Genomic DNA, 12,377 nt, shown 5'->3' on the forward strand with positions numbered 1-12,377 from the left:
GGTGCCGGCAGGGTTGGTTCCCTCTGGAGGCTCTAGGGGAAGATCCGTTCCATGGCTTCATCCCAGCTTCTGCTGGCACTCGTTGGCGTTGCTTGGCTTGCAGACACATCACTCTAAGCTCTGCTTCTGTCTCCACACAGCCCTCCCCTCTGCCTCTGTGTTTCAAATCTCCCCTTGTTTCCTTCATTAGGGCACCAGCTTTAGGGTTCATTTTGAGATCCTTAACTTAATGCATCTGCAAAGACCCCATTTCCAAATAAGGCCATGGTCACCAGGACCTTATCTTTTGGGCGTTGTAATTCACTCCACTACAAGGTCTACTGTGTCTCATTAAACAGGGACAGAAATGAACACACAAGGAAGAGTTAAAAACTTCTTTGGAATCATGATGATAGATGCATCCTCAACTACTTCATGGTAATTTGACTACTGTGTGGTAAATCCAGGTTCTTGCATGTGAATTTACTTTTGTGTTGGTTTCTTGCCTTTTTGGGAGAAGGTTACATCTTGAGTAACTCCTCTCCCATCACAGAGAATCACAAGGGAAGCGAAGGGGTGGGTTCCTGGTCACCTGGGGAGCCACGGGCAGGTAAGCAGGACATGGACAGACTAAGTCAACCAACTCCTGCACAGTGAAATTTTCCACAAAAACTTCCCAAAGATGCTGCCCTGCAAAGGTAAATAGGTCAATGTAATTGGCTTTGGCAATGTAAAGGAAATAGCTGGCGTGCTGGGAAGTAGAAGAGAAGGGAGGTTGGAAATACCTTCTTCCTATGGAGTAGGGAGTTGAGAGAAACTATCCAAAATCAATAATGGGGAGCAGATGAGGCTCAAGCAATTGAGTACCCACTTCCCAATGGAAGGTCCCGGGTTCGGTTCCCGGTGCCTCCTGAAAAAAAACAACAGGCAAAACAAATGATAAAACCAACTCAGGGAAGCTGATGTGGCTCAGTGCTTGAGCACTGGCTTCCCACATACAAGGTCCAGGGTTCAATCCCTGGCCCTTGGTCCCTAAAAAAATAAAAGATCAATGAGTAGAAAGAGAGGTCTACATACAGGATTTAAAGGTAACTAAAAGAAGAACTGAAAGAATTAAATCTAATAAAAAGTGGAATAAGCCAAACCCTCACTTTCATAGCAAGGTGATACAATGTAATACCTAAAACAGTAATGGTTATATATTCCCCATTAGAAGGAACCAGGGATTCTTGTGGGGAGAAGGGGTCAGGGAATGGCTGATTCTAGAACAGAAAGTGAGGAAATGCTCAAAGGAAGATAGGGCATGTCAAAAGACAAAAGGACTGGCTTGAAGGGACTCCATTGGCCAAACCTGGGATATTTTGGGCACCAAACTAAATGATAATAGTGAGTTGTAACCTATTGAATAAAATAAGTTCAAACTTATCATAGATAGATAAATAAATGGGAGAGAAGGGAAAGTTAGTAGAAGGCAGACTAATAAATACAGAATGAACAAGGGAGTTAGCACCGTTTTTCTATCATCTTAATATAATTGATTCAAAGAACGATGTATGGATGCTAAATTGGAGGGCAGGGAGTTTGGTGAGTAAAGAGGTATTTGCAACAGTCTCAAGGAACTCCTTTCCAAAGTACTCACTAATTACAAAAATAGAAGAACTACATGGTAGATAAACTGACACTTTAAAACAAGGGCTTAAAATTCCTATTATCAAGAAGGATCCAATGACATCTGGTGCCACTAGAGGGATGCACTTGAAGGACACAGGGTCACTTAGGTAGAAACCCCCACCCAAACGGCACAGCCTGAACGTAACCATGAGGGACATGCTATACAGAACTGGCCCCTCATCTTCAAAACATTCAATCATAAACAATAAAGAAAGGCTGAGGGACTGTTGTAGATTGAAGGCCACTAAGGAGGCAGGACAACAAAATGCTGTTATGTTATCCTGGACTAGATCCTGTACCAGGAGAAGGAGACTACTGGAACAATTGCCCAAACTAGAATATGATTAAATGAAAGTATCGATTCAAGGGTAAATGCACTGAATTTGGTGACCATGTTGTGGTTATGTGAAAGAAGATGCAGTCTCGTCTCAAGAGGTTTGAAAAAATAAGAGCAAGCGGGAGGGAGAGAGAGTGCAGATGCAGACAAATGTTTAAAACGGATGGCTCTGAGTCAAGGGGCTACAGGAGGTCACTGTATTATTCTTGCAACTTTCCCTTGGGTTTGAAATTATTTCAAAATAAAAAGTAAAATGATTGCATGACACCAAGACTCTCAAACGTTAGCCTACAAACTCCCCTGGAGGGCTTGTGAAAATCCCAGATGGTCCTGCTTCAGTAGTCCTTGGAAGGGGTAAGGGGGGAGATGACAAGGCTTTGCATTTCCAAGGAGTTCCCAGACCATGCTGAGGCTGCTGGTCCAGGCACACTTGGAGGACCCCTGGTACAACCTAGTTTAAGCTGTGGAAGCAACCACCAAAGGAACTAGAAGCAGAAAGAGTTAAAGCAGCTGCTTCTGGGAAGCAAGACTGGGGCAGGACGCTGCAAGGGACAGGTGTTTTTCTTTACAAACCTATCCTTTTACTTTGTTCACCATATGTACCTGTTTGGAGGTGTACAAAGCAGGGAGATCAGGACCTGCCTGGCAAGTATATGTTAGGGACCTGCTGGGACCTGAGTTTCTAAGAGAGGGCAAAGGTGTCTGCTGGGTATATGTGTTGAGGTCCTCGCGGGTGATACCAGCACCAACACTAGCTCTTCTGCCTGTTTATTCTTGGGAAGAAAAGCCTCTTGGGTCATCCCAGTGGCATATAAGTTTTCCCCTTGGAATTTCCACCACTGAATTGGGTCAGACCCTAACTTCTCAAACTCTTTCCCAATTCTGAGAGGAGACCGTGGCTCAGGCAGCAAACTTCTGTCAAGACACACGTTCCTCCTCTCTCCCTTTCAGAAGGTAATGAACCTTGGCCTCAAGCCTCATTAAACCCCATTATATAATCACCCCCCGTCCTGGAGGCTCTCTCTAACCCTTCCCGCGGCTGCTTTCTTGGGAGTACGCAGTTCAGCTTCATCAGTCTTTATTGCTACCTGCTGCCTCCCTCCACAAATCAGGCTTCTGACTCAGCCTCCAAGCACACAGGAGGCCTGGCCCACCACCAAGGGAGGGTCATCTTCACCCGCCCTGACTCCGGAACAAATAACAGTAGTAGCTTGGAGGGGAGAGGAGGAGAGGCAAGGCAAGATGGCACAAGGGGAGGGCACGCCGTCTTTCAAGACACCTCGGGAAGGACATTTCCCCAAGACTGGGGCCTTGTAGGCAGCTACAGCTGGTGCCATTAGGACCAAGATGGGGAGGTCCCAGAGCCATCAATCACTTGTCCCCCTTGGTGCTCAACCCCATGGGCAGCTGATGGAGAAACCCCCAAGGAACTCCAAGTGGCAAAAGTGACAATGCAGGAGCTGTCGGCAACTCATTCTTTCAGCTGCTTTCTGCAGCTGCTACCCTGTCCCCCCAGGAATTGCTACCACCTGCCATGATGAAGCCCTCGAATGGCCACAGTGGCAACCGGGCTGGGTGACTGCCAGCAGGTGCACTAGGCTTTCAGTGAGGACAACAGGCTGATGGACAAGAGGCATCCTCTGGGCACCGGTGTCACTCACGAGGCATGGGCACCAGAGAAGAAACTTGACCATGTTAAGTTCCCTTCTTGGTCAGCAAGCATGTTTCAGCAAAGACGGTGCTGCACTCTCACAACGAGGGAAGGGTGGTTTCAGAATGTGTGGGAGACTCTACCCCCAGGCTGACCTTGTGACCTTGGGCCAGTCACACTCTCTAAGCTCCAGTTTCCTTGTCTATGATGTGGAGATCATAATAGTACCCACTGTATACAGTACTGTGAGCTTAAATAAAATGATAAAAGTAAATTGCTTTGTAAGATGTGTGGAACACTGTCAACCCACAATTGCTGTTATTATCGTTTTCATCACGGAATAAGCAACAAGCGCTCCCCAAAGCTCCCACTTACAGGGAGTGCTCTAAGCAGCGGCCCCTGTGCTAGGAAACGTACACGCATGCCTCATCTCCTCCTCCCTCCATCCTTGCCGGGTAGAAAGACTCAGGAGGTTGAGCGATTTGCCCAGTGACACAGCAGCGACCACTTAGTTGCTATAAACCCAAAATCACTTCCACCAGCCAGTTAACGCCGAGGCAGCATTTTTCCACGCCAAAGAAGTCTGCTTTGGGGAGACTCAGGTAGCCTGATCTAGGTCAGCTGGGATCAGAGGAACCCAGCACGGAGCTTGTTGGATCCAGAGAGGCCCATGGTGGAGGGCGTCCGATCAGACACCACCAGCGCAAGGGGGCATGCCCCATCACAACACGGAACAAATGCAGCGAGGCTAGGGAAATGAGCCCACCGCTCTCTATTTCTCTGGGAAGTGGGTTTATTTCTGAGTCAGCACCTTCTGTGCTGGAGAGGCGCCTGCACATCTTGCTTTCTGTCCATAGCCCAGGGAGGCTGAGCACCTAAGAGACAGGTCCCTCTGTAAGCTGGGGCCTCTGACCTTCTCTTTCTCCCCTGACCCCCTGTCCCCAGACCAGGAAGCAGGACAGGCCCCAAGGAAGTGAAGCCCTTCTCGCAGCACCCCCCAAGGTGGCTGGGTCCCCTGCGATTCCCAGGCCTGGCCACACTGCAGCAGGATCTGCCTGACACTGCCTCCCGGGGTGTCAGCACGGGCCAGTGCCAGAGCTGACAGTGACACCCGGCAGGCGGGGCCAGCCTGGCAGGGAGGCTGCCCGAGGGGCCACCTGCGCTGGCCCAGCAGGAGGAGGGTTTGCACTGGGACCCGAAGGCAGGAAGGTGTCTTCTGACGCTCAGAGAGGTGGGGGGACGGGAGCACCCCAAGCCGGGAGGAGCCCATTCCTGGCAGCTGTCTGCCCCCAACACCCCCGCCGCCGCCCAGGATCTCCAAAGCCAGCATGCTAAGTGAGCCAAAGTGCATCATGGAGCCAGAGGCTGTGAATGTGACTAGGGAAAAGGCGCTAACAAACATCACAACAGCAGCCACCATTTATGAAGCGTGTGCCGGGCCCTGTGTGACGTACCTGAAAATCATGAGCTTATCTGACCCTCACAACCGCTCTCTGAAGCAGATCTATTATTAGCCCCATCTTACAGATAAGAAAACTGAGGCTCGGAGAGGCTCTGAACTCGCCGGAGGTCAAGCACACTGACTAGGAAGTAGCGGAGCCAGGATTCAAGCGCTGGCGCCTGTCTCCAGGGCCCGTGTCCCCGCCGCGGCAGGCTGCCTCACCCTGCCACTGCACAGAATCGCTATCTCACCTCCTCTTTCCTCGCCCAGGCTCACTAAACCACGCAGGCCACCCTCCTGGGCCATTTCAAGTACCTCCAGCAATGCTTTCTCCCAGCAAATTCATAAATTGGCTTCTGAGGTCTGCACATGCCACCTCAGGAGCCGTGTATTTAGCTTGCTTCAGGCCTGCACACCCTGGGCGGCCTCCTGGCTGACGTCCACGTGGGTCTCTCCCTGTTCCAGACCCTCCGCTGATTACTGCTGTGCATGCAGGAGACACACCTGTGGGCTCTGATCCACGTTCACTGTTTCACCCAGCCTGTCCGTTGGCCCAAGGCAGAGTTTTGACACCGGACACACATGTTGGAGGTTATGTGCATTTCTCCAGGGAGAGAATTAATAGCTCTCATCATACTTTCTAAGGGTCCATGACCCCTTTCAAAAAAAAAAGAAAGAAAGAAAAAGGTAAAAGCCCTATGTAAAGATATAGAATCCCACCTTTAGAGAAAAGCATTGTGCTGGAATTCGAATAATCATGTTTATCAGCACTGGTGATGGTTAGGCTTGTATACTCTGGAATTACAAAGGACTGAATTCAAATCCCAGCTCATCTACTCAATAGCTGTGTGATCTTGGGCACATTGTTTGACATCTCTGAGCCTCAGTTTCCTCATCCATACAATGAGAATAATTCATATCTAATGTGGATTGTTGCAAGAAGTAGATGAGCTCACGGATGTGGGGTGATTAGTATAGACTAGCGCTAAGTAAACATGCTGCTCATCCGTCAAAGCAGCAACACAGCACGGACGGCGTGTGGGGGCAGGTAGGGTGGGGGTATTTCCCCCCACTCCAGCACCACCTCCTTTCCCTGAGCTCTCGCTCTAAAAGTTGTCTTGGCTGGTGGATCGGTCGGGCTTTTTTCAGGGAACTCTCTTCTGACCCTGTCTGTGCCTATTCAGCAAAACATGTCTCAAGACAGAGAATTAAACACCTTCTGAGACCTCAGCTCTGGTTCACCAGAAAATTCCATTTCTACTCCAAGTCATATCCACTATGTCTCCAGTAGAAAGTCATCGGAGCAGAATGCAAAGCACCCCAGACCCTGCTCAGCCCGATTTGAACATAAACACACTTTTGAGATGGAAAGGTTACATGTGTTGACCCCCGTGGGAGGAAAATACAAAATGTAACCATATTAGTAGGTGTCTTATCCATGGTGGTCAAGCATGAGCAGGTGGCTGCAGAGCGGCCAAGAGAAGGAAGAGCAAAGACTTAAGAATAAATAAAAAATAAGCCTTAAAAATAAAAGATTCCTTTAACGCCCTACAGGTTTGCCTCCCTCCGCCATCCCTTCACACCTGCAGGCAAAAGAGCAGGAACGAGGTACAAATGACAAGAGCCAGCCAACCTCCCGAGCGCCAGTGACAATCACGCCCTCTCCAAAACCACCCAAGCAGGCGTGAGCAGCGCAGACAGGATGGGAGCGAGGGAGGAGCCGTGTTCAGCGAGCCGTTTCGCGGGCCCAGAGAGAAAGCAATGAGAGCGTGCACCTGCTGGAGAAGAGCAGTGGCGGGGCGCCAGGGGACTCACTTGAGGAGAAGCTGGCGTCCACGTGCACGGGCGGAGTGGAGGGCAGGAAAGGCGGGTGTCCCACGAAGAAGGAGCGGAGGGAGCGCTCGGCCAGCAGGGGCGAGCGTTGCTGCGACGGGATGTTCTCGCAGCTGCCCACGCTGCTGTGGATCTTCAGGTTCAAGGGTTTGCTCTTCTTCTTGGCTCTACAAGACGGAGAGAGAAAGAGGAGAGGGAAATACATGCTGGTGCCCACAGAACTGGAATAGGGAGGCCCAGCCTTGCGTCTCCCATGGGGAGGCTCCAGGACCCATGCGCAGACCTTCTAAGAGCTTCCCCCGCTGCTGGGCGTAGATAGGACTGTAGAAAAAGCGGGTGTCACCCACAGCCCCTCTGAAAAGCCCCTTCCCACCATGGAGCACGAGGAAACAGACTGGTGATTCTTTTTTGCCCAAGTCCCCGGAGAAGTTGTGGAAAGCCAAGGTCAAGTTCGGCTCCCACTTCCAACCCCCCTTATCTGCTTCTGCCTCCACGTCCTGATTGGCACCTGGTCAATTGCCCTTTGGCTGTTGGAGACAGAAAATTCTGGAAGCGTTGGTTTTCTCAGGTGAGGCCAGGTCTGAATCAAGATGGCATTCACTCTTGGTGTCTGTGTTTCCCAAATCTGCTGCCTTCCATCCATAGCAAAACAATAACCTCATTTCAGCAGAACTTAAACCCGATGGCTTTTAAGAGCTCCAAGGAGAGACTATGCCTTCAGCCAGGGTCCTGGGAGCCCTTCTGGAGCTCAATCCCCTGCCCAGGGCTCCTGGCACTGGACCCCTTCTCTGGAGCCCACCCGAGCCCCATCGGCTCTGATCCTGGTCTTGACCAGGAGCCCCAGATGCTGCCCAACTTGGGGATGGGACAGGAAGGGCACTCCCCAAAGCACCCCTTGATAACAAAGGGGTAGCCACCTTCACCCATCAGCCCTGCTCCCCCATAGCAGTGTTTTTTTGGGAGAGGCGGCAGGTCTTGCAGACACAATTCCAGGGCGAGACTCTCCAGATTCAAACACTGGCTTTGCCACCCACCCACTGGTCAAGTGACCTTGAGGGGTCACCTCTGCAAGCCTCAGTTCTCTCATCAATAAAATAGTTCAACTTTACAGGGCTGTGGAGAGGATGACTTGAAATAATCCATGTAAATTACTTAATACAGTGCCTGGTACAAAGTAGAAACCGTCATTGTTAACATTACATAATGGGAGTCCATCTGATACTCCCTTTTGAAGAAAGAATTCTGCAGTTAGAACAAAGTGGGAAACTGCTGCAAAGTTCAGTCCCACCCTTGGGGACTCTTCAAGACCTGAGAGATGGAACGTTATTCTTTGTGCATCGTCTACCTATAGCAAAGTGACTCACCCCTAAGAGGAACTGAAATCACTGTGGAATGAATGGCAAACGAGAGGAGGACAGAGAGGGGTCGGTGCTAGGAGCCCCAGCTCACAGCCTTTGGCTGGCTCGGACTCCATTTCAGGGAGCACAGAGCGGGGCCGTCTCATATCAACTGGCTCTGGTCTCATATCAACTGGCTCATATTCACTGGCTCCGGTCCCACCCAGCAGGCACGAGTCTTCACCCTCTGCCTACAACACAGGGCATGTCCCTGGCAAAAACTGAGCAACAAGACGGGGGCTTCGCAATTATCTACAGGCCAATGCCAAAATAAAAATATCAAGAGTTTTCAATATTCTTTTTTGGATTAGTATCTTTTTCTGACCATTTCCTGCAAACAGGTAATAAGAAGGTGAAATGATTCACTTTCCAACAGGCTTCCTGGCACTGTGAAAGGGTTAAAGAGAGAGACCCCAAGGGCTGAAGGGTTCCAAGCCTGCTGATGACTAAGCTTTGACCTGAAACTAAGGGAATGTGTCTCTGAAATTATAAGCATGAAACATGGACATCGATTTTTTAAAAATTTTCAGTTTACCAAGCAGGAGGCTTGATCATAATATTAATAACCAACGACAGCTACTATTCTACTTTGATGTGCATGCTGACTGTGCCCCAAGTACTGTATCAAGTGCTTTTTCTGTATTATCTCACTTAAGCATGACAGTGGCCTAGTGAGAGGTGTAACCGTTACCCTCTGCTGATGAGGCTGAAGCAGGTGGCCCATCTCTCAACCACCCCCTCATACCAGACTCTCTAGTTCAGTTCTGACCCCAGACCACTGCACCCCTGAACTTGCTGGCCCTCAGAGCTTGATCTGACACCAGAATGGCTGTTAACTGAGCCCAGCATCTTACACGGGCTCCATCTACCTCTTCTCTTTTAGCTCTTTCACCAGAACCATCCAAAAATTGCCCCATACAAATATATCCTTCTGCCCTTCTCTCTCTAACCCTGAGTCCTATCAGGGTGACTAAAGAAAAAATTACTGTGATGGGGGAAGAGGAAGACCCCCGAAGTACAAAACATCTCTCCCTTCTCTGTCTGGCGAACTCCTACACATACTCTATGGCCCAGTTCAAATGTTATCATGCCTGCAATGTTCTCTTAGGAGCCAAAATTATGTGATGTCTCCAACGAGCCAAATTATCACTTCTATCACCTCCCTTCTGAGTACCCACTCCTCCTCTATATGCTGGATAAGACCCGGTCTCCTTAATATGGCACCCAATCCCCTCCCTTGATCTGGCCTTGTGGCCCCCTCACTGTGCCCTAGATGCATACCCCATGCTGTTCCTCACCTCCCCTGCTTTTGCTGCCTCTACCGCCGGGGTTACCCTCCCCTTCTCTGCCTGGCTAATTCCCAGCCATCTTTTATGTCTTGACTTCCCTGAGCTCCCCCACCCCCAGCCTAGAGGGTGTTCCTCCTCCAGGAAGCCTTCCCTGATTTTCCTGCCTCCCTCCCAGCCTGGGTTGAGTGTTCCTCCTCAGTGGTCCTAAAATAGTCTGTGTGTCTTTAGGGCCATGTGTTCCCATTTTCCCAATTTGTTCTTTTAGGATTTGTCTCCCAAGCAGACCGTGAGCTCTTTGAGGGCACTGACTCTATATTGTTCATTTGTCCACTCTTGACAACTAGCACAGAGCCTGGCACATAGTAGGTGCTCATTAAGTGCTTACCAAACGGCTGATCTGGATGAAGCCTCTGGCACTAAGCACATCGCAATCTAATTCTCTATTTTCCACCCTCGACTGAGAGCTCCTTGGGGAAGTAACGGTATGGTTTTCATTATTGGACCCTCAGCCCCTAGCTTGGCACTGGCCGAGTGGAACAAGCTTCTTGTGCTGTGTTTGAAGCGTTTCTCCCCTCGCCAGGCAGCGTAGGTGGTCAGTTTTAAGAACCTGGCTTAAAACCACAACCCAAACTCACCTCAGGGCTCCTCCTCCCCTCTGCCCGCCCACCCCATTCAGGTCTGGCCAGGATTTGGGTGCCCTCCTGTGGCCAAAGTGAAGTCTCTTAGCACTTTTCCGTTCTGGATGAATAGCCAGGAAGGTGTTTCTTTAAGCCTGGAGGCCTCCCACACAAGCAGCCGAAAGGCCATCATCCCCAGGAGGCCTGCCTCTCCTCGGCTTTAAGGAAACCAAGCGTGGTACCTGGGCTGGAAGTCCTGCTTATTACCTCCCCAGGGCCCCAACGAGGACCAGCAAGGTGCTTCCTGTCTCAGCAGCACACGCTGGCTGACTCACACTGCCCATGGCCAGAGAACAGAGGGAGACAAGCAGGGGAGTGGCATTTCCACACAAGGGCCACGAAGTTTCTACACCAAGGCAAGGCAGTGGTTAAACTTGCAGACTTTGGCGTACGGGAGACCGAGGCTCAAGTCCTGATCGTGACCTTGGGAAAGTGTTCTCACCTCTTTCCATCCCAGTTCCCTTACCTGTACACTAAGGAAAAATAACAGCACCTGCCTCAGCAGGTTACTGTGAGAATTCCATGCGATGCCAGGCTTAGCAGGCGGGCAACACAGAATGAGGGTTCAGGTAAGATTACCCATTAGTCATGTTGCTATGACCAGGTTAAATCAGATGGCTGTACCTTGAAGAAACCAAAAATGGAATTCAAGCTAAAAGATCCATCTCTCAACCTACCACTACCCTTGGTAAATGAAGAGGACATGGCCAAGCCCCCAGTAACAGATAATCTCCAAAGCACCGATGGGTAGCGTTGAGGCACTGAGTCATGGAGAGATGGGGCCAGATCCCTGAACAAGGAGAACCAAGTCTAACCCACACAAGTTTAGCAGGGATGTAATTACTTCAGATGATCGGTCCATTTTACCAACTCAGGGCCACAGACAGAAAGCAGAACCAGGGTACATGCAAATAAATATTAAATGAATGGATAGAGAGATGGATGGATGGAAAGATGGATGGATATAAAGAAGGAAGAATGGACAGAATGAATGGAAGAAGAGAAGATGGAAAAATGGATAGAGGAAGAGAGGGAGGTTGATGGAAGAATGAGAGAACAGTTGGATAGATGGAGGCAGAAGGAGGGAGGGAAGAAAGGAAGGAAGGAAAGAAGGAAGAATGGATGCAATGAATGGAAGGATGGAAAATGGATAGAGAAAGGGAGGGAGGATGTTGGGAGAATGAGAATGGTTGGATGGATGGATGGATGAATGGATGGATGGATGGAGAGAGGAAGAGAAAAAAGAAAGGGAAGGAGGGAGAGCAGGCAGGGAAAGGCTGGCTGGCTGGCTGGCTGGATAGGTGGATGGGTGAATGGAACAAAGGAAGAGAGGAGGCAGGGTAGGTAGAAGGAAGAGAGGGAGGGAGAATGGAAGAATGGGGGCATAATGGCCCCAGAGTGGAGTAAGAGAAAATCCTGTCTCAATTTCAACCCCTCAAGGAAGGCAGCATGTGGATTATTCAGGCATGTTGAAGGGAAAAACAGACAAAAATGAATGTGTACAAAGATTTATTGGCTATTTCGCAGTGCATCCTGCAGATGAAGTATTCAATTAAAAAGAACATCCTCTCCCATGATCTTTGTGGGATATTAGACATTTTTACATAAATGTCTTATCTGCAAATGGGTCCAAGTCCAGGAAAAGCAGCAGAACGAGGTGGCACGAACCATCGGGAAGGGCACCTCCATCCTCCAGATCCGTGCCAGTCCTGGTGGACAACGCTGCCTTCGGGATGGGCCTGCAGGTCACAGTGCCCTGACACGGCAGGCTGGTGCCAACAGCAGCCCAAAAGCCAGGCTAAGGTAAGGCTGCACATTTATGTGGGGAAAAGACACCCAAATGCCACAGCCCTGGGGCCCACATCTGTGCTTTAGAAAATGCGTTTGTTTTACCAGGTGGAGCCATAAACCAGGGGCAGCTTAGCAGGTGTTCCATGGTTGGAATCTAGGAAAGGGCTTCCCACCTTCCTGATGCCCACTCTACGGAGAATATCCGAGCTAAAAGCATCCTGAGAACTCCTGCATCTTCTGGAATGAACTCAGGACGCTCCATCTCAGCCCCTCTGTCGAGGGGCACCCCATCTTCCTCCCCGGACTCACGA

At 50.1% G+C, this 12,377-nt stretch overlaps 1 protein-coding gene across 1 annotated transcript in view; it reads right to left on the reverse strand.

Annotated features, from left to right (window-relative positions):
- KSR2 (kinase suppressor of ras 2) overlaps positions 1-12,377 on the reverse strand; it is a 418,689-nt gene that overhangs the window by 153,937 nt on the left and 252,375 nt on the right. Inside the window, exon 5 of the mRNA XM_058281429.1 lies at positions 6,895-7,079. Within this exon, the coding sequence (XP_058137412.1) occupies positions 6,895-7,079 (185 nt within the window). The remainder of the gene's footprint in view (positions 1-6,894; positions 7,080-12,377) is intronic.

This window comes from Dasypus novemcinctus, chromosome 19, assembly GCF_030445035.2.
Source record: "Dasypus novemcinctus isolate mDasNov1 chromosome 19, mDasNov1.1.hap2, whole genome shotgun sequence".
In the NCBI taxonomy this organism is placed as follows: domain Eukaryota; kingdom Metazoa; phylum Chordata; class Mammalia; order Cingulata; family Dasypodidae; genus Dasypus; species Dasypus novemcinctus.